Source organism: Polypterus senegalus, chromosome 1, assembly GCF_016835505.1.
Source record: "Polypterus senegalus isolate Bchr_013 chromosome 1, ASM1683550v1, whole genome shotgun sequence".
Lineage (NCBI taxonomy): Eukaryota > Metazoa > Chordata > Cladistia > Polypteriformes > Polypteridae > Polypterus > Polypterus senegalus.
In genome coordinates, this window is record NC_053154.1 from 274234674 (window position 1) to 274258305 (window position 23632).

General features: G+C 36.7%; 1 protein-coding gene across 2 annotated transcripts in view; it reads right to left on the reverse strand.

Moving 5' to 3' along the window:
* The window catches only part of LOC120542222 (cartilage acidic protein 1-like), a 201989-nt gene that overhangs the window by 163097 nt on the left and 15260 nt on the right, over window positions 1-23632 (reverse strand). For both annotated transcript variants that reach the window (XM_039774526.1, XM_039774533.1), the window contains exons 2-4: window positions 19865-20064; window positions 7542-7738; window positions 2635-2771 (exon numbers count right to left, since the gene is read on the reverse strand). In XM_039774526.1, the coding sequence (XP_039630460.1) occupies window positions 2635-2771; window positions 7542-7738; window positions 19865-20064 (534 nt within the window). The remainder of the gene's footprint in view (window positions 1-2634; window positions 2772-7541; window positions 7739-19864; window positions 20065-23632) is intronic.

Genomic DNA, 23632 nt, shown 5'->3' on the forward strand with positions numbered 1-23632 from the left:
ATAAAGAAAGAATATTCCAAGAACAGAGTGAAAGAATAATTAAAAACTAGCAAATCCAATCAGAAAACAATCAGAAATGATTAAATAAATTCCAAGTCTGATTATAGGACAACTTCAGCTGATTCATTCTTTTAGGAATGACGCCAGAAAGAAAGAAGCAGATTGTCTTGCAGCAAGGCATTTACGTGAATAGCCCCCAATACCATCTTAATATTAATAAAGATAGTTCAAGACAGACAGATTGGGGGCTGGTGTTGAGAAAGAATTTGAATATGATATGAAATATTGTATCAGTTATTGTATGTTCAATTGCCCTACAACATTAAGAAGTATCTGGATGAGATATTGGGATAGCTTAGCTATTAGCTAAACAATGAATGAGCTGAATAGTCTCCTCTCGTTTGTCAAATGTACTATGTTTCTATGTTCTGGTAAGTATTGTTTTCTGATTGGATTTGCTAGTTTTTGATTATTCTTTCACTCTGTTCTTGGAATATTCTTTCTTTATCAATTGGGAACTCCTTTTGCTCTTTCGGGCATTTTTATGATATTTTTTAGATATATAAATACATTTTTTTTAGAAAGATTATTTGGTGGATTGCAAGCCAAAGGATTTTGTGGTTTCCCTTCCCCTGCAAGGCATCTTGATATTTTGACACATTTTAAGTATATTTTAAGGGCTACTCCTTTCAGGTTTGGATTGGATGAAACAGGCCATTATAGTTGGGGTAAAGCCTATTCTAGGTAGGCAAAGGAGGTCTGGCCTGGCCTGAATTGTGGAGCCTTTAGAAAGCCACGCACCATCTCTAACAATAGTTGTTACTGCAGTTCATGACACCACAAAGCAGGAACCAAGTTAGTGTGCTAGACTGCCACAGGGGATACTGTATGTTAAATAATTTATTGACTCTTCTTAAAACTGATCAGTCCCATTCAAGCTTATCCCATAGTACCACAAGGCTGTATCCAGTCCTTGAAAGAGTGAGGGCATATGTTAAGTAATGAATGATTAAATAAATTCCAAGTCTGATTATAGGACAACTTCAGCTGATTCATTCTTTTAGGAGTGATGCCAGAAAGAAAGAAGCAGATTGTCTTGCAGCAAGGCATTTACGTGAATAGCCCCCAATACCATCTTAATATTAATAAAGATAGTTCAAGACAGACAGATTTTTGCCTGGTGTTGAGAAAGAATTTGAATATGATATGAAATATTGTATCAGTTATTGTATGTTCAATTGCCCTACTTACTGTAATGTATCCATCCATCCATTTTCCAACCTGCTGAATCCAAACACAGGGTCACCTGGAGCCAATCCCAGCCAACACAGGGCAGGAACCAATCCTGGGCAGGGTGCCAACCCACCGCAGGACACACACAAACACACACTAGGGCCAATTTAAAATCGCCAATCCACCTAACCTGCATGTCTTTGGACTGTGGGAGGAAACCGGAGTGCCAGGAGGAAACCCACGCAGACACGGGGAGAACATGCAAACTCCATGCAGGGAGGACTTGGGAAGCGAACCCGGGTCTCCTAACTGCGAGACAGCAGCACTACCACTGCGCCACTGTGCCACCATGCCACCCTTACTGTAATGTAGTTTTCTAAAACTAATAAAGTGGAGAACAAGAAAAAAAATGCAGACAGGTTTGAACCCACAAATATGATAACGTGAACATTAGCTCCGGACAGTGTAACTTCAGCCTTTACGTTTAATGTTGTCATGCAGTGAGGCAGCAGAATACCTCAGTAAACATCCTAAAGGCTTCAGCATCATTATAGAGAGATTGCAGCAGTTGATGCATAGGTTGTCAATAAATTAGTGTGGCCCATCATAAACAACATTGTTTTCACAGAAATAAGATATCCTACTTTTATAATTGTCAGGGTAAATGCTAATCAGTAATGATATTGTAAAACTGAGTCTCCAAGGATTACTGTGAGAAGACAAAAGACTAACAGATATAAATGTGAACTAGAATTGTAGTAAGTGCCAGGCTGAAGTCAGAAAACCAGGAAATCAAAGAGCACAGTCAATTAAAGCAAAGGGACAAACCAGGAAACAACATTCGAAGATGAAAAGATTCAAGAACCGCAAAACAAACCTAACACAACTGGAATTGTAGCCATATTTACACCAAAAGCCCGATTAGTTCAAAAGTTTGTCAATCGCAGTCACAGAACACGCAACACTCGATCACAACACAAATCTACCTTGGTCACGTGATGCACAGATCACAATGAATAAAAAAGTTAAACAAAGACTTGCAAATGTAAAAATAAAATTCACAAACAGCTGAAAACCTTACAAACAAATGCAGAAATGCATAAAGCCACCAAAAGCGTATAGTTATAATAGTGCTGTAGGGAAAGGATTACAGAGTATAGGCATACTGCATTAGACTGCTCTGCAGTTTTTTCTTTAATTGATTTGACAGTTATAACTTCTGACAGATTTACATCCAGCAGTGAAGTTAAAGGTTTAAAATGAAGAGAATGAAAACGGAGTACGTAGCAGTGAAAGAAGTCTCTCAAAGTGGAATTCTATAGTTATTGATTAAACTCGGCATTAAACAATCCACATTATTCAAATCAAAATGTCAGAGTAGCATGGCTGTGCATAGGATACCTTTCTGTCGACACAGGCAACAGAGCGACCTGCCACCCGATTAGCCACATCTCTTCGTACATTGATGTCATCACTCAGAAGGTCTTCAAAGCGCCCATTCCTGAACTTAAACAGCTTGTCAGAATATGTTGCCAGGCCTGTGGGAGATTGCAGAAACAATGTAAAAATTGTAAAAGTGAAAAGAAAAAAAATGCCTAAGTCAATATGAGCATTTGTTACCTCTCCTGAAACCCTAAATAATGTAAAAAATGCCCTACATTATCATTAAGATAGGAAAAAGAGTGGAAAAGACAAGGAGGTGTCTAAGTATCGTATGCCTTTAACTTTTCTGCAAGCAGATCTTTGTGAAAATGGATGCTTAACTTGGGAAAATTAGCAATATGCAAAAATACCCTCAAAATAATGCATATCTGACAAACTGCAACCCACTTACAGTAGCAGGTGGTTGACAAAATCTTACACCACAATTCAATAAGAGTCACGCTTCTTCATTAGCAGTTGTAGGCCACAACATAAATTAAGAGAATTACAGTCACTTAACCAGTTGCTCAATAAATCTTTTTCTTTTTTCATCAAGCTTTCAGTTCTTCTAGATTATTCAAAAAATCCTTGAAAATGGGAGAATGAATAAAATTGTGTAACATTACAAATAACTATATACAGTTATCTGAAAATAATATTTAGCAAACGCTGAAAAGTAAGGCATTTGTTTTGATCAGACAGTTATGTTTGTGTAAGGTCTGCACATCTTTCATTTATCCAGCCATTTCTGAACTCACTCCATCACACAACATCAGATTTAAAGCAGAAACCAAGTCTTTACTGGGGAGGCAGTCAAACACACACACATGTACACAAACTAGGCTGATTTAGAATCACTAATTAGATTAGATAGAACTTTATTTGTATCTGGGGGAAATATGACTTTTTCTTCAAACAAATAAATATATAAAAATATATAAATAGATAAATAAACATACTGTATATATATATATATATGTAAATACATATAAGTATATATACAAAGTATATATATAAACTGCTCAAAAAAATTAAAGGAACACTTTGAAAACACATCAGATCTCAATGGGAAAAAGAAATCCTCCTGGATATCTATACTGATATAGACTGGGTAATGTGTTAGGAACGAAAGGATGCCACATCGTTTGATGGAAATGAAAATGATCAACCTACAGAGCCCTGAATTCAAAGACGCCCCAAAAATCAAAGTGAAAAAATTATGTGGCAGGCTAGTCCATTTTGCCAAAATTTAATTGCAGCAACTGAAAATTGTACGCAGCACTTTGTATGGCCCCTGTGTTCTTGTATACATGCCTGACAACATCGGTGCATGCTTCTAATGAGATGACAGATGGTGTTGTGGGAGATCTCCTCCCAGATCTCGACCAGGGCATCACTGAGCTCCTGGACAGTCTGAGGTGCAACCTGGTGGCATTGGATGGACCAAAACATAATGTCCCAAAGGTGTTCTATTGGATTTAGGTCAGGAAAGTGTGGTGGCCAGTCAATGGTATCAATTCCTTCATCCTCCATGAACTGCCTGCATACTCTCACCACATGAGGCCAGGAATTGTCGTGCACCAGGAGCCACTGTACCAGCATAGGGTCTGACAATGGGTCCAAGGATTTCATCCTGATACCTAATGGCAGCCAAGGTGCCTTTGTCAAGCCTGTAGCGGTCTGTGTGACCCTCCATGGATATGCCTCCCCAGACAATCATTAACCCACCACCAAAGTGCTCATGCTGAATGATGTTACAGGCAGCATAATGTTCTCCATGGCTTCTCCAGACCCTTTCACTTCTGTCACGTGCTCAGGGTGAACCTTCTCTCATCTGTGAGAAGCACAGGGCACCAGTGGTGCATCTGCCAATTCTGGTATTCTATGGCGAATGCCAATCGAGCTGCATGCTGCTGGGCAGTGAGCTCAGGGCCCATTAGAGGACATGGGGCCCTTGGGTCACCCTCATGAAGTCTTTCTGGTTGTTTGGTCAGAGACATTTACACCAGTGGCCTGTTGGAGGTCATTTTGTAGGGCTCTGCCAGTGCTCATCCTGTTCTGCTTTTCCCAAAGGAGCAGATACTGGTCCTGCTAATGGGTTAAGAACCTTCTATGGCCCTGTCTAGCTACAGTAACTGCTTGTCTCCTGGAATCTCCTCCATGCCCTTGAGACTGTCCTAGAAGACACAGCAAACCTTCTGGCAATGGTACATATTGATGTGCCATCCTGGAGAAGTTGGACTACCTGTGCAACCTCTGTAGTGTCCAGGTATCGCCTCATGGTACCAGTAGTGACACTGACTGTAGCCAAATGCAAAACTAGTGAAGAAACAGTCAGAAAAGATGAGGAGGGAAAAATGTCAGTGGCCTCCACCTGTTAAACTATTCCTGTTTTGGGGGTCCATCTCATTGTTGCCCCTGTACTGCACCTGTTGTTAATTTCATTAACACCAAAGCAGCTAAAACTGATTAACAACCTCCTCTGCTACTTAACTGACCAGATCAGTATCCCAGAAATTTCATTGACTTGATGCTATACTCTCATTAAAAAGTGTTCCTTTAATTTTTTGAGCAGTATATATATATATATATATATATATATATATATATATATATATATATACACACACACTATGGTCTGAACACACACCAGAATGACTAAAAAGAAATAAAATTTAAGAAGAAAGAAAGCTTCTGCTTTGACAATCCCAGTCCAAGTGAGTCATTATGCAGACATATTGCTGTTGGTCGCATTTGTTGACACGCTTCTGCGGAATGGTGTGTTGTCTGAAAGTCCTCAGTGTCAGTGTGTCACAGAGACAAGATGTGCAGCAGTGTTCACAGTGGCACTCAGTTTTATTTTAATTCAACCCATTGCTATGACGTCCAGGAGGTCTAGAGTGTGTTCCATAACTGAGCCTGCCCTTTTAATTAGCTTGTTGACTTGGGTGGCCTCTCTTGAAGTGATGTTACTGGCCCAGCACACCACAGGACAGAAAATCACAGTGGCCAGAACAGATTGTTAGAAGATGTGAAGGATGTCACTCCTCATATTAAAGGAACTCAGTCTCCTAAGAAAAAAGAGCCTTTTCTGTCCTTTCTTATATACAGTAGTTCCTCTGTAATCAATCTAACCTTCATGTCTTTACCTGGTAGAAGAATTCCCCCTGACACACGCAAATACACACACACACACAGGAACAGAATATGCAGCCTCCATGCGGACTGTGGCCAGACAAGACCCAGTCTCCTGGCATTATGAGGTTAGCAGCATTACTAACTGCACAAGCAAAACACCCATGATAATGACAACAAGAAAACCTGAAGTTTAGTAATGAAAATAGATTTAACTTTTATCATGACAGCAAATAAATTGTGTTCATTACTCTTTTGTGGCTTGGAATAACTATGTTTTTATCCATTACTTTTTTTTCTTTTTGCACAATGAAAACCATAATTAAAAGATTAGAAAATCAAGTGGGCCTCTGATAAGTGTAGAATACATAGACATGTGACTTTTCCTTTTGATTTTCATTTCTTTCACGTTTTTAAGTAGATAGAAATCTGTGGTGTTATTTGAATGACTGGGCTAATCAAAATACCCCAATTTATTGTTTTGTGGCATATTATTATGAGGGTTTTCTGAAGAATGTATTCTCTAAAATCAATTATTTCAAGAGATATTAGGGTAAAATGCAATTCATTTCATTACAAACATTAACTTTTAGCAAGATTGAGATTTGCACTGCTGGATATTGTATCCAGGAGCAAGGGAGATGCCACCTTCTCATCCTGTGCAGAGGAGAAAGATATGAATATGATATGAAGATATGTTGGGCAGCATAAATAGATTAAAGAAAAATAGTATTTGTATCAAACTTTGCAGATAGTCAGATCTAAAGGGGTTGATGTTGGATACTCAGTAATGCCAGTATCTGAAGACAATGTGCTAGAATTCACTCTTTTGTGCCTGTAAACACTGACTGAGCTTGGGTAGGCTGATGTTTACAAATAATAAACCAACAAATCCAACCAGACATACCTCTAATATCAGTATTGGTCATATCTGGATGCACATGGGGGAATGTGAGGTTCAGGGCATTCTTATTTATTTAGAAAAACAACCTGAAAGCTCAGAAAATGACCAAGTGAGACAAATATTACTATTAATACAGAAGCAGTTGTTGTTTTTGTATCTTGGTATGGTGGTACAGTGATTAGTTGTACTACAGTCTTATAGTTCAATCATTCGTTTTATGGCATTTACTTGCTTGCACAATTGCATGTCTGAGTAAGTTTTCTCATGGTACTTCAGTTTCCTTTTCTATCTCAAAGACATACCTGTTAGTTTTGTTGCTGACATTTAACTGGACAGGTACGAATGTGTGAGAATGTGCGGGAGTGTGCTTGATTGTGCTCTGTGACTGAATGCCATTTTTTTATGTATAATGTTCAGGTGTTTTTGGACGTTAACAGCCATAAAAAGAAAAGTTCATTACTTACTTGGAAAAGAAGTGTCCATTAATATAGGGATGGACTGATAGCTAACTCCAATAAAAGATAAATTATGTTATACCATAGCATGCTTAATTCAAATCAGTGATGCAGGGGGCTATCCCAGCAAAGCTGGCTCAAGTCCTCCTCAGGGCCCACAATAGAGTGGCATGCATATATTTATTAATTTTTATTAATAAAAGTGTTATTATTATGACCAATTGGACGTTTGTTTTCATCTTGGTTAAACCCAATTAAATTCCCTTGTGAGTTCCTTTTGGCTTCAAATGATTCATTTTTTGTGTTATATTTAAAATTTTTTTCTTAATTTCTTCTTCTTTATTCTTTTTTCCCTCACCCCCCAGTCCAACACTGAAGTTCCCCTACTGTACCTGAGAAGGCGTTATTGGTGTTGAGGAAGTAAATCTCCTCTCTGCCATCTCCATCGATGTCACAAGCTGTTACTCCAATTGCATTGCCTTGGCGATCACGAAGAGCATAATATGGTGAGCTTCTGTCATCCACAGCAATGTTATGCAGCACTTTTCTCCTCTGGTCATACTTCAGCACCAGATTGGGCCCATTATACCTGTGAGATGTTTGAAATATGAGGTTTGTGAGAATCAAACCCAGACAAGGAACACAGAACCTCTATCTCACATTTGGCTTCAAATGATGATCATGAATATGAATTTATGAAAAAAAAACATTTTTTCACACCTAGCATTGTGAGACATTCTAAGCAGAAAACATCTTTTAAAATATCAAATGCCTTATTGAAGAAGTCACAAGCAACTTTTAAGAGTTTAGAAAAACAATTACATTTAAAATAACAGATAAACACAAATTGTCAGAAGTGCAACATAGGCAAATAACATTTTATGAACCTTGACAAACCAACCAGTCATCGCAAGCTGTGGATAAAAGGATTATTGGCACTTCAAACATTGCAGGACTTGCATGTACACAATGAATGAGTGTACTGTAGAGTAGCCACGCAGAGCCAAGGAATACAAAAAAGTATTAATTACTGCAATTCTGAGGAAGGTTCTATAGTATGGAATACAGAAGCCTAAATGTTTAGCATTTATCAAGAGTATTCAGAGACTAAGAGGATGCTTGCACACTGCTGTAAGATTACATAAAGTCAATGTTATCTTCTGTACCTTTTATAATTGTATATTTTTATAAGCCAGTCACACAAAAAAATGAATGCTGGGAACCCAGTGGTTAAATGGGTAAGGCTGTTCCTTACATCCATTGATTGTTTGTTAAGAATACAAAAACTATCATGTGATAAAGACAAAATCCACCTATTTTAAATTGACAAAACTGTAACAAAGTGCAAAATTTAAAACAGAATGGTAAAATAAGCAGTATATTAATTGTGAAAAATATGGTTGTAATGAACTGTACAGCATTGAAGAAAGTAAGCACAAAATGTGTTAAAGAAAGATCCATTTATAAATGAACTTGCTTGATGACTAAATTAAAGATTTGCAAGAGAATGTAGCCAGTCTTGGCACCATCTGTCACAAATCAGGGAGCAAATCGGGTTAAAGTGCTCGTTTATCACAGTGAGTACTGTATATTAATTAATTCATTGCTTCATTGAACTGAGTCAATCCAGCACCAGGTCATTCAGAGCTGAAGCCTATTCTTGTAGTATCAACTGCAAGGTTGGGTTTAATCCTGAAAAGAGCACAGTCTATGATAGAGAATATGTTGAGTAATAAATGATTAAGTCCCTTAAGTGCCTTCTTTTGGTTAGTCAGATAAAATGTCTTTAGAAATTGTTTTTTCTTTTATATATGCAACTTGTTTCAATTTACGTTCATAATATTAGACATTTTGAGAGGAGATAAACTGAGTTTGCCAAGATTATTATTGCTGAAAATATATGGTATTGTTTAAAAATTCTAGAAGTTTATTTTAACATTTGGGAATAATAGATTAGGTTTTCATGCATTTATACTTGTAAAGGATTTTTAGATGCTTCTTTAATGCAACACCACAGAGCATATGACATATTAAACTATACTAGAGGAGACTGCGTGGGGACCTAATCCAGGTACCGTATATACTCGTGTATAAGTCGCGTCTTAAAACCCGAAAGATCTATGATAAAATCAGACCCCGACTTATAAGCCCATTCAAAAATGTGACGCTTACATTTTTTTTACATCTTGCTTCCTCCAATCTCGCATCAGTTTCTCCAGCACATCGAATTTTGTTGCAGCAGAGCAGTTAACAATTTCTTTCGCTACTTCAACAATGTTTAATTTAAAACCAGCTTCATATTTTCTTCTGATCGAATGCTTCATTGTAGATAAGGGATGCTCTCACAATAAAGATATATGAGGGTGTAAGTGCAAACGTTGCTTCGGAATAGTTTGGGTATTACCGTGTGGTCACATAGGCACAATACATAGAAGAAAAAGGCATTGTGGTCCGTGATTACTCTCTCAGGTGGGCATTAGCATATCATAATCTCTTGGACCAATAGCGTGAGTTTCCACATTCGACTTATACGACTGACATTACAAAATGTAAATGTAATCAAACATATGTTTTTTTTCTTGGATTAATGAATGAAACAGGGATGACTGAGTTGGAGGCCCAATATTTTCTTTTATCGTGCACTCCTTCTCTCGCATGACAACACTGTGTTATACAAATAAACCTAGCTTTCTCAAGATTACTGCTTTGTTACATTTCTTAGTCTTGTTGAAGAGAACTCCACCATTAATGTGGTGAGGCTCCCTCAGGCTTGTTGTAATAAAGGATGTCCAGCAGATTGAGCTACTTGTAACTGTGATTTTGACTCTTCTTTATTTAAAATGCTAATTTTCCCAACATTCATACAGAACATAACACTAATACAAAGACCTGAAATTTCAAATGTTAAGCCCTGAATGTAACACCATCAGACAGCCTTCAACTGACTATACTTAAAAGCATAGTGCCGATCACGTCATGTCACCTTAGCAATGAGTTCCCGTGACACAGCAACTGAAGCACAAAATGATGGCACCCAGTAAGAAAAAAAGATATGGTGTTGTGATAAACCACAAGAAATACATAAATAACTAGCCCCGAATCAAAATTAAAGTGAAAAATGATAGTGAAACTGATTTCCTTTTTTTCAGATGAGAATAAATAAATCAAATAAATCTCAGAAAAAAATTATGTTTAGAAAAAAAACAAAATGTACAAAACCGTGACAAGCAGAAGCAGTAATAGTATTACTGTGAAACCAGCATGTAACACGTCGCCAGTCTCCAGCACCACAATAAGGATGTATTAAAAGACCTACTGTAATTTCATTTTTAATCACAAACACAGATCAGCATACATGACGCAATTCTTACTCCTGTTTCTATGTCCCTTTACCTGAAAGCCTATGAAAAAAGACTATTTGTAGCTGGCATAATGTATCGTCATTCACACTGTTATCTGCACATTGTAAATTTCCTTCTTTAGTAAGTCACTTGGAAAGAAATTACTGTAAAGTGTCAGTAAGTAAGCCAGAGACTGAATGTAGCCATCTTCACTATGAGTTTTAACAAAGCCTCTTATTGAAATTTCACACTGCAGGTTATTTCTCAGATTACCAAGATAGTGTAACAGATTAGCAGGAAGCCTGATTAAGGAACAACTTTAATTAAATGAAAATTAATTATATGACTGCTTCTAGAAAGTTGTGGATATTGCTCCTACTAGTGAATTAACAGTTCATTAGCTGCACTTCACTTTCAGAATACTTTATAATCAGAGCAGAAATGAACAAAACAGATTTCATAACTTTAATTCATTCAATGAAAAATAAATAATTAAAATGGTAAAAGCCTGACTTTTACATTTTGTTTGTGCTGCAATAAGTAAATATTATCAATATAATGTACAAAAGAAAAAAAGACAAGTAAATAAAATAGCGATCCATTAGATGTAATTTTTCCCGGATCTTGTGCCCACACAGTACAGACATATCCAAATTCTGTCAGCAGTATGTGCATATGTCATAGTATCATGTTACAATAAATTCTGGTTAAACTATGACTGAGCTGGAACATTCTACTCCTCCACTGGTCTGATTTCTATTCATTACTTTTGTTCATTTAAAGTATCATGCAGTTATTTTAGAAATAGATTGTCTACTTTCCTAATTTAGCAGTCTGTACAATTAATTATTTACAGCAAGGAAAGACCAAGAGTGAAAAGGGCTGTTTGAGGACACATTCTTGCTAATTCTTTACTATTGACAGATTACAGGTGAGCCTTAAATTTTCTTTTCTTTTATTTTTTTCTTTCATCTATGCACAATGTGTAGAAGCGAGTGCATACACAAATATCACATCACTGCCTAACCCTGTGTTAGCACACAATAATGCAGCACTGACTGAATACTATTCAGTATCACAACTTAAAATATAAGCACAGTTACTGTTCAGCAAGCAACTATATTGTTTTTTCAAAATTCACATTTTCCTCATTTTGTTGAAAATAACTGTTAAGGAAAGTTGCAATTTGTATGTAAAACAGTACAGTGAATGCATTGCATTATTTGTGATTTATCACTCAGAAGGATAGATAGATAGATAGATAGATAGATAGATAGATAGATAGATAGATAGATAGATAGATAGATAGATAGATAGATAGATAGATAGATAGATAGATAGAACATGCCACAATCTGTGAATGAACATAACATTTTCATACCCGCTTAATCCATGATTATGTGCAGGTTGAAACCTATCCTAGCAATGCTGAGTGCAAGGCAGAAACCAAGCCAAAGTAGTCCAGAACGTTTTACAAATATGGCAAGAATTCATTAATACTATTTTAGAATGCGCATGATTGGCCTGTCATTGACTCTCTGATCTTAATCAACTCTTAAAAAATCTGCCCGAAAAAATTCAGAATTATTGAGAACAATGGCTGCAATAAATGCTGTTTCAGTAGCAAAGAAGATATTGAAAGTTTGCAGATTTCACAATCGGCTCCTAGATCTGATTGTAGGAAACCATTACCTTCCAGTTAAGAACAATATTTTGGTATTTCTAGATGAATTACATAGCTGTGCATGTTTCTAAATTTCTACACCTAAACTAACTGCATGTCCCTCGGACCCCCATTCCAATGGTGATAATAAATCACTCATCACTCAATTGCAGTGCTTACTGAACCCATCTGTAATATAATAAATACCTCTTTACTAGCAGGCAATGTCCTTGACTTTTTCATAGTGGATATTAATAATATATCAAACCTAGATCCTAATGTTCTTTCAAAAACAGGCCAACACGTATCTCCTTTTTCTTTTTCTTTTTAAAAACTGAACATAATAAAAAAAAACAGTGTTTACTCTTCAGTCTTATTTCTGGCCTTGAACTTTATTTGTTCTCAGGAGGAAATTTTGCTTTTACAGAAGCTCTTTAAATAAATAAATAAAGTATTTATTTATAAAGATAAGTAAGTAAATAAACATACATATACACTTTGGTCTGAAAAAAGAAGGAAATTAAAAAGAAAGAAAACTTCTGCCTTTTTTGTCACAGTCGCAATGAGACATTATACCGGCATATTGCTGTTATTATAAAGGAGCCCCAGTAGCGTTTCTTGATGCACTTTACTAAATAATTCATTAGCCAAAAGTCCTCAGCATCAGTGTGTCAGACAGGATGTGCAGCATTGTTCATAATGACACTCAGTTTTGTTTCAACTCTCCTTTGCAACTACTTCCAGGGGCCCCAGAGTATATCCAATAACTGAGCTTGCCCTTTTAGTTAGCTTGTTGATTCAGTGGGCCTCTGATGAAGTGATGTTAGCACCTCGGCACAAGATAGCATGGAAAAATCACACCAGCCGCCACTGAATTAAGGGAGATGCAAAGGATGTCACTACCCACATTAAAGGAGTGCTGTCTCCTAAGAAAAAAATAGTCTGCTCTGCCATTTCTTATACAGTTCCTTTGTGTTCTGAGACCAGTCCAATCTGTCATTGATGTGGACCCCAAAATACTTGTAGGAGTGGACCACCTCTACATCTATCCATCCATTTTCCAACCCGCTGAATCCAAACACTGGGTCACGGAGCTCAGCTGGAGCCAATCCCAGCCAACACAGGACACAAGGCAGGAACCAATCCTGGGCAGGGTGCCAACCCACTGCAGGACACACACAAACTAGGGCCAATTTAGAATCGCCAATCCACTTAACCTGCATGTCTTTGGACTGTGGGAGGAAACCCACTCAGATACGGGGAGAACATGCAAACTCCACGCAGGGAGGACCCGGGAAGCGAACCCGGGCCTCCTAACTGCGAGGTAGCAGCGCTACCACTGCGCCACCGTGCCGCCCACCTCTACATTCATTCCCTAAATAATGACCGAATATAGTGGCTCTTTGGTAGGGTCAAAATCAGTATGCAGTTCCTTGGTTTCTGCTGATGTTAGCAAAGTTCTCCAACTTAAGCTTAAGCTCCTAAACATAGTTGTTCTGTGGCACACTCATATAAAAGTCATGACATTCAGCTCTATAGGTTTCACAATCATCCTGCACTGTTGGGCACTTGGCCAAGAACAATGTCTGCATATAGTGTTGAAAGCATGCTGTACATTCATGCCTGTTTATGGTGTGACTGGGAATGCTAGATGGGCACATTCAGGATTTATATTCAAATTATATACTGTGCGTTCTAGATTGGCTTAGTGTGATTATGAGTGTGGCCCTGCAATAAACTGGGACTTCATCCAGAGTTACTTCCTGTCTTACTCCTAAATGCTGCTGGGATGGGTTCTCATACCCTGCAATGGGGTAAGCAGGCCTGAAAATGTTGTGTTGTGTTACATATTATCTTTTTCAGAGAGTATGGTACTTATTTTATTTACTTTCAGATGATGGTCAGTCAGTCAGTCATTCTCCGACCCGTTATATACTAACACAAGGTCATGGGGGTCTGCTGGAGCCAATCCCAGCCAGTACAGGGCAGGAACAAATCCCTTGGCAGGGCGCCAGCCCACCGCAGGGCACACACACTGACAACACCAAGCGCACACTAGGGACAATTTAGGATTGATAATACACCGAACATGCATGTCTTTGGACTGTGGGAGGAAACCGGAGCACCCAGAGGAAATCCACGCAAACACGGGGTGAACATGCAAACTCCACGCAGGGAGGACCCGGGAAGCGAACCCAGGTCTCTTAACTGCGAGGCAGCAGCGCTACCCACTGCACCACCATTTCAGATGATGGTGATTCTCTTTATTGTACATAATAATGTAAACCTTACGCCATACTTTGATACCTAGGTTATAATGCAATAGCTAAGATAAATAAAATTGCTGTGAGCTGTGGACATTGAGCCAGTGAGAGCTCTTCTGTTGGTCTTAAATATTAAGGCTAAGGCTCCAATCTAAAGGCCCATCACTCTACCATAGCTTTCTCTTGGACAACTGTTCAAGTTGCATTTGTGTTAATTATTTTCCCAGTTGTAATGAAACTGATGTCCCTATGCCTAATGTTGATAATATTATCTTGTTACGTTTTTATTCTTTACCTTCTGTGTATTAATGCATCACTCTCACTTTCTATAAAGCTATGTCTCAATTCAAGGATTTACAGTATCACAAGCCACAAAAGCATTGTAAAATAGGAGCATCTTGTTATATTTTGCATACTTAACTAAAATTGCAAATATATGCAAACTAATGTCTTCCAACATGTTAAAATCGCATTGAATGCTGAGTTATTTTCAATATTTCACATACTGAACTAATTTTTAAAAATACTGCTTATTGCATGTTGTTTTTCATGTGTCTGTATAGGAATATAGTAAAGTTAGGTTTTATACAAAAGCATACACTTAATTTTATCAGTCTAATTATAACACACTTATGCATTCCACTTTTCATTATTAATGGCGTCCAAAAGCATTGTAAGAACTGGGGTGTGAACTCTGTCTAAAAAACAGCTGTGCAAAGTGATTTGAGAAGAACAATTATCTTTTGTACTGGGTGAAAAGTACGATTCACAAGTAGGTAGAATATTGCACTAAAGGTCTAAGTGATAATGTATGCTAAAACTAACGGAAATATATATTGCAAATCAACCAAAAATAAGCTATTCAAGAAAACAAATCAATATGCAAAAGAAAAAACAATCAAAAAGAGAAGGAAAATATGAATGAATTCACTCACTTCACTCATTTCTCAATTACAGTAGAGTATACAGATACTAAATTATTTTTTTTATCTATTATGAACTTTTATGACTGGAATATAATCTTTGAATTGCATGTGAGAGGCACATGAGTGCCTCATGATGTCTTCCTTGCAGCTGATGGGTTTGTTTAATTCAGCGATCAAGAGCTAAAGTGTAAATAAACCCTGACTGCAGATGTGTGTTCCAGCTGCTATCTTGCCATTAGAGTTTAGTCTGTTGAAGCTCTTTGTGAGTCTTCACTCCTAGGTGAAGTTACCGAGTTACCACATACTGTCGATACCTTGGCTCTGGTGATGTCTACTGTGAAGACTGAAGGAAGCAAACTTGTGAATTTCCCCTTGGGATTAATAAAGTATCCATCTATCTATCTTCAGTACATCAATTTCACAACTATGAATGGGTGCCAGCAAAAATGACTAACAAAATGTGTTTTCATATGAATACATGATATGCACATATTTCATTCTCATTTAATAATTTTTAACCTTGAAGCAAGTCACTTCACCTGCCTGCACCATAACTGTAAAAACAAAAGAAATGTATTCACTTATATTTCAGATATTGTAAGTTGCCTTGGATAAAGGATTAAGTCAAATATGTAAGTAATTAAAATAAGAATTAGCTGTGCTATCTGTATTAGACAGGTTGAAATCTAAGTAATTAACACAGACCTCAGCGTTAACATTTTCAGTGCACCATGCAATTCATAGGTCTCTGTTATATGCCATTTGGAATGGGATGTGTAAAAGCAGTGTTAATGCTTGTGATGTGCCATCTGTTGGAATGACAGAGACATAACAACTGTACAGACACACAGACATGCTAAGGTGTGCTATAAGTGACCAGCAACTTGGACTTTCCACAGCAGAGGATGATTCTAGCAGAGATAGTTGAGTAGAAGAGGTTTGAAAATAACAGTAGTCAGAAATCGCAGACTTCTAATGGACAAATGTCAATTGATAAGTCCAAATTTCTAAATTGGACAAAAAAGCATTGTAGTTGTGGGGCAGAATTGAGAAACTTGAATCATTTAAGTATTATGCCCTCCTTTATTTTTAAACTAACACAGCCACTCATCCTTAAATAAGATGGCAATGTGAAAAAACGGTAATCACATCCTTAGCATACAATTTAAATTCATAAAGAATTAAAAAAGGACATTACAAAACAAACTTAATAATTCATAAACATTTGAAAATATTCTTAGGAAAACGTAACAGGGAAAGATATATCAACTATACACAAATATAACTTTAAATTGGTAAAGATAGTGACACTATTGAACCCAAGGCATGTCTAAGGTAATGTTGCATTCTTTTTGTTCCTTATTCACTTTACATTTGATATTTCTTTAAATTATATGATTCATTTCTTACATGCCTTAACTCCTGGATTGAGTTTTTGCACTGGTTGGTACTCACAGCTACTGCTGTCTAAGTTTTGTTTTGCACACTTCAATTTGTTTTTGCCATCTAATATAAGTTTAATGTTAAATGTGTCTCTCATCTGAATTTTTTTTTTAAAACAAAAACATTAAGATGTTCAGGTTCTCACACTTTCCATTATTTGATTATCATTTTTGTTCTTGTCCCTGAGTAGATATTGACAGGTTTTTTTGAATCTTGCACATTATATTTTAGTTTATTTTTGTTACGTTTTTAATACAATACCTCTGATAAAGATCTCAAACCTCTACCCCTAAGCTAATTTAATACCATGATTGTTTAATCTCCTTTTTGAACAAATGTACTCAGTGGTAACATGTAAATTGTACATACTGTATATAAGTCATTCAATGAAAGTAATAACTACCACCTTAATTTAGTTAGGGGAATTAATATTGTCAAAATGAGTACCGGTATCCTGCGAAAGCTCTTTTTCAGAATATCCCTAAATACTGTATATTAATAAATCCTTTTTTAAGAAGTTAGATGCAATTGTAATCTCATTCATCCCAAATTAAAAATGGCTCCTTAAGGGAAATGTGACTTTACAAAGATATAAAGAAGAAAGCTGTATATTACTACAGTACAGTTCTATTACTAGCTGCAATATAAACAAAAAAATAAAAAACTGAAAGTTAGCAGAAGCCCACAAAAACAACACCTGCTTGGTTAGCCATGGAAGGGAAATTTTAGCCTTCTTTATCCCGTATAATGTATGTGTGTATGTTCTGAACTATTAAGCTCCAAATTTAATTTTCCACCTACACACGTTATCTTCTTTGTGTAATTTTAAAACTTCATCAGAAGCAATCCATCCAACTCCCTTTATCTTTCACCAATATTTACCCCTGAGGTGGTACTCACCAGTTAGGATGAACATTCAGACAGCACCTCCAGAGTATATCAAAAAAAAAAAAAAACTTAAAGAGCTTACCCTTTGATCATTTAAATGAATGACGTAAAATGAATCTTTTAATTAAAATTTTGGAAAAGAAATGGAATTTATTAAATCTTTAAAAAATAAAAAATGCAGTAATTCAATATGTGCCAAGAACACCATAACTAAAACTAAAAAATGTTCATCGTTCATATTTATCTTGTCTAAACTTTGCCCAGGGCAACACCAAACCTGTAAATGAAGTCATTAAGTGCCCTTATCACTTGGTAATGTTCTACACTTTTGTATCTTTAGGAGAATCTTGAATTTAAACTCACTCCTAAAGCTTTAAAGGCATTTTTTGAGTTTTATAAGTGGCATAAAAGAGTACTAGGAAAAAAAGAATACTGTATTGTGAAAGCCTATACCACGCTACTTGAACAAAGACTTATATAACTGTAAGAATCCCAATCTACCTTGCATTACTCTTTGGAAAAGTTAATTCTGTATTATCTCAAACTGGAACAAGAACTCATTAATGTATTTCTAAAGTAAACCTGTCAGACCTGTGCTGGACATTTATTTGCTGTTTCATTCTATATGAAGACCCACTTCATGAAGGGATCCCTCGTCATATGGCTCCCTGAGTCGGGTGGTGGTTAAGCACTGAGTTTCATAGATTGTCATTATTTTACTTGCTCTGTTCTTTTTTGGTTGGATTGTGTTTTTTTAAAAATAGTTGCAAAATGCAGTACTGCCAAGACTATCCCTGGACCAAAAATCATGTGCTATTCTGATACGTTGATGAAATATAAATGTTTTAAATTCTGAACAGAGATTAAATAGGGTAAGAGGGGATGTAAGCCAGGTCTTCACAATAACAATTAGAATTCTATCACTTAAAAATAAATTGGGTACTCAAGGCCAATGGTGGAAATTAAGTAGAAATGTCTTAGTTCATAGTTCAGAAAGCAATACAGTACTTCACTTGAAGGGTTATGGGAATTGGAATAAATAACCCAGGTCACATACTGAAATTGAAACAAAAATCTTGACAGATTTTAAAAGGTACAGTATCTGGGACAGGTTATCTATTAGATACCCAAATATGTCTGATTGACTGAATGGTTTTCTCTCATTTGTTAAATTATTTATGTTCTTAGGTTTTACAACTGATTTCTTTTTTAGATGCAAAACAAGCACTGCTTTCTTGCCCTAAAAATCAAAATGTTTCGTTTGTGTAACTCCTATTGAAATATACTGTACTATAAGTTTACCCTCCAATCCATTTTTAAACCAGTTCTGAGGGTACCAGAGTCTAACCAGTTATAAAGCAGGAAACCACCCTGAGCAGTCCATTGCCATGACAGAACTACAAGTAGTAAGGACATTCTTACATTCAAGGCAGTTTTGAGAGATGACCCAGGGCGCTGTTGATTTGCTGTTTGATTGGCACAAAAAGCATTTAAAGATCTGCTCTTTCTCTATAAAAATGTAAAACACATTTAGTTGGTTTGGCTTGCTCTAAATATAACAGGACCACCAGATCCCATTTCTAGCTAAAGGTTTTTTCAATAGCAAAAATGATGTAGAGGTGAAAATTACAACTCTGTAAATTCGGGTAACAGCTGCTCTATCTTCAAATTTGGAGTTACTGTACATTTTGGAAAAGTTGTTCACATAAAACAGGTAGCTTTTATTTGTTTTATTTATTTTTATTTTATACAGTAACTGAATACAACTAGCAAGAGCTTTCTATCACTCTTTTAGGCCACTACCTTCTCTTCTCTGTAATCTTCTTACTTTTTTGATTTGGATATTTGAAATAAAAAGCACATCATTCAGTCATTTCTAATCTTCTTTGAAGTCTTTGCAAACTGGTAGCTTAATGGAACATTGATTATTCCAGCCATTTGTGAGACAGAAACTGATTGTGATCAGGATAATAGATAAAGCACTAGTAAATAAAACACAAGATTTCTGTTAATCTCCACATGCCATTCAATTACTTGCTTACATTCACAGTTCTGTTATGAAAACACATAGCTGCTGTACAATTAAACATTCAGAATTACGAAATGTTCAGAGTGAAAATAATGCAGAACAATTAAATAAAAGTTGTTAGAATTAAACTTAAACTTAATAAAATGGGGAAAGGTACTTACCCAGCTACTAGCACTTCTAGATCACCCCCTCCATCGACATCAGTCACAGCAATCCCATAGTTTAGCTGAGTGGGGTTGTTCTCATAATCAGGTTGCAAGACCGTTTTAGTCACTGAACTGAACATAGGCTCTGACCGCTGAGATGTTGATAGCTGGATGAGGGCTGAAAGTAGAAGCCAGAGGCAGGGGGCCATCTCCATCTACAAAATATTTACAAGGAATGTCAAGTTTATAAAATACCTCAAAATTACACATGGTTCACAGCAAGATATTTTTGAAAATGTTACATTTGCTACATTTACTTATTTGGCTGACACCTTTATCCAAGGTGATTTACAACATTTATTATACAACTGGTCACATTCTTTTGGTTCTCCAATTGGAGCACAGGCAGTTCAAGTGACTTGCTCAGGGTCAGTGTCAGCGGTTAGATTTGAACACACAACTGTAGGGTTTGAAGTCCAAAGCTGTCGTAGTTGGTGTCTGTTTCCTTAATTACATTTCTGACCCTGACCTTTTTTATTTAAACCTTATCACATTCACTGTATTTTTAATAACCAATTTTCCCTTCATTTCTAGAATTGTCAAATTTCAGTCCCAAAATATTGTCACATTTCAGATTCAATATGTTACTTGAAGTGACAACAACAACTGAGGGCCCAGAAGGAAAGGACATCAATAGCTCCGGCCAGCAAGATACTGGAGAAAATAAACATTCAGGTCTTCCAAGGCCCAAAGACTTCCCAGTCCCCAGTCAGTTCATGTGCATTTTCTGATCTAATTTGTATAATCCACTAATGTGGACCACACAGCTATCCTGATATCTCTCTATATATAAAATCCAACGTCTGTCTGTATGTCTGTCCGCTTTTCACAAGAGAACTACTTAACGGATTTGGATCAGGTTTTTTGCTATAATTGATTTTGCAACTTCTCTCATTGTACTAAGTATCATAGTTCACTTGAGTTACCAATTTATTTGCGCAAATCCAAGAAACACACAGTGCGTTGAGGGGAGGTGGGAGGCAGCCTTCTCAATCACGTGCCAGCCTCGGGCCTTCCTTACCTCTGCTTAACTAGCTAGAAAACTACTTAATGAATTTAGATCAGGTTTTTTTCTATAATTTGCTTGAACATTCAAGTTGAATTTGTCACTTCTCTCATCGCACTAAGAATCATAGTTTACTTGCAGGAGCAATATATTCACGCTACTCCAAGACAGAGGCTACAGGCCAAGGGGAGGGGAAAGGGTGACATCAGGAGTGGGGAGCCGGGCAGGGCCCTCCTCACAGTCCTGTTTCACTACTACGTGGATGGAGCCGCAGGTGACGGCTAGTCATTTATATAAAGTTCTTGAATTAAGGCTAAGCCTCTTTGATGGTCAGAGTTTCTAACATCACTTAAAGCTAACTAATTTCTATCTGGCCTTTGCAGTTGGGTGAAATCCCATACCTCAGATTCACTGGAGATTGCCTCTCCTCTTCTCATTTTATTTCTATTTCTTTCATACAATGATTTGATCTCAGTTCCATATTGATTTTAACAGTGGAGCCATGTTCTTTTTCTAATCTAAATTTTGGGCCAGTTTTCAAACATTACTTTGACACTCTTGTTGACTTTGACTTCTCTTTACAATTTTATTTCACAGCATGCCTTTCCTGTAGATTACCCATTTTTCGAGCTCTTCTTCATTTTAATGGCTACTGCATTTTAAAACACTGCCTGTTTTACAGTGATTTCTAAACAATAAACAAAAAATTGGTCATAGTAGTGCTTTATATGTATAGAATACAATGAAATTCTTCTTGCATTGTCAAAAAACATGCAATGCATCGTCACTCTTTGGTGCTGTCATGTTTTAACAGAAACCATAAACCATCTTTCTGATCTTCAGTTACACTCCTAAATCCCAAATCCTTGTTGAAAAAAGCACAAGAAAACCTCCAGTATGGTTAGTAAGCCTATTGTTAATATTTAGTAAGCCTTTTGTTAATATTACCACAACATGGAGAATGTGAATAGTGCATATTGTCATATGCATATCCATCAAAGCTTTGATTGAGGGAAACATTTAAAAGTGACAAAAAAGTGTCTAACTACTATGTTTGTTCTATCAGTGAAGGAACAGACTAACCACAGCCATCACATAAAAGTAACAAAAAGATCCCCCATACATTCAATCAGTGTCTCAAATGACCCAGGAAGCAATGAATAGGACTGAGAGAGAGATAGAGAGACACAAAGAACTAAAAAGAGGAGCCTGTGGACCAGCACAGTTTGTTGAAATGGCTACATACAATCAATAGAAGCTCAGTAAGATCAGTTCCTCATCATGCTATGCAATAAAGAGAGATAACTGTCTTCTCAAATCTTTGACAGTCAATATGTATATTTTCACCTCATTTTCATAACAGGTAGGACAACTGACAAAGTAGAAGTCTAAGTATCTACAGTGAACAGCACCTTACATGCTGGTATGGTACAGCTCTGTCAACTCCAATTCCAGCTCTCCACACAAAAAAGGTGATATGGGCAGAGTTACAAACAAAGTGGTGGGAACCTTTCAGAACTGACAATGGTCATGAACCACTTTTCCCAGACTCTTTTAAAACCATTCTGTGCAACAACAAAAAAGTATCAAGTTGGAGGACCAAGACCTGCCTCATCTCACCCAAGTTTCACAGGAGTCTGTCCCAAACATAACATCTGCAGTGTCGTGGAAAAGAAAATCAGTTGAGTCAAGGCCTAGAGAAGAGTCTACATTGTGCAGTCTGAAAACGAAGCCCAGTGATGCCCCCAAACAACACAAATCACCCAGCTCCCCAATACAAGGTCATGAGCTATTTGAAGAAGCAGAACAGCACAAGATATGTGTTTTTGGGGTTTTCTGGGGAACTGTGTACCTGTGTTCCATGTTTTAATGGGGCAAAAAAACAAATGAATAATTCTTTATGGAATGCTGAAGGTGATATGACCAATATTGTCTCTCTGCAACAAATAAATTAATGAATTAAGCATTGGATTACATGCATACACATGGATTTTGTCCATAAAATGATATTAGTGGAATTCATCTACAACCCAAAAATCATAAGCACAGTCAAAAACGTTTATGTCAAATATATTGAATGGGTTCACTAAAATTGTAGAAATATATCATCTTAAGACATTTGTGATCATCCACATAGCATAACATACTTAAATATGAACCTATGAAACATAAAGTTTCCACCAAATATTAAAGCAAAAGTTTAAGAACTTAATATTCAAAGAGCGGGCTTCAAAAAATTGGAGAAACTCCCAGAAGCTGCACAGTATTACCAAGCTTGAAATCTCTTCCAACCTCTTACTGTAAGTTTTTGGCACAATGGCAGGAGCCGTATAGAGTGAAAGAGAGGAAAGATTTGATAGACTACACTTTGTTACAACCTGTTAAAATGAAAAAGTATCCAATCTATCACATAGATCTACCTTGCTGCTGGCATGTGTGAGATGATGCAGTGAAATGTGAGCATCCTTCATAGTCATACTCTCTAATGACTTTAAGCTAACTTCACCCCAGGGTATCATCTAAGATGAAGAGCCAATTACTAGAAGTTTTTGGAAAACTTTTGCTGATGTTTCAAAAGAAACCATATCACCTTTTCAAGATAAAACAAGCTGACATGGAAAAACAAGTAAAGAACACATTGTCCCTAGGAGTCATTGAGGCTAGCCCATGGATCATTTAAGCGCTCAAACTTGATAGCTCCTGATGATTTTGTAATG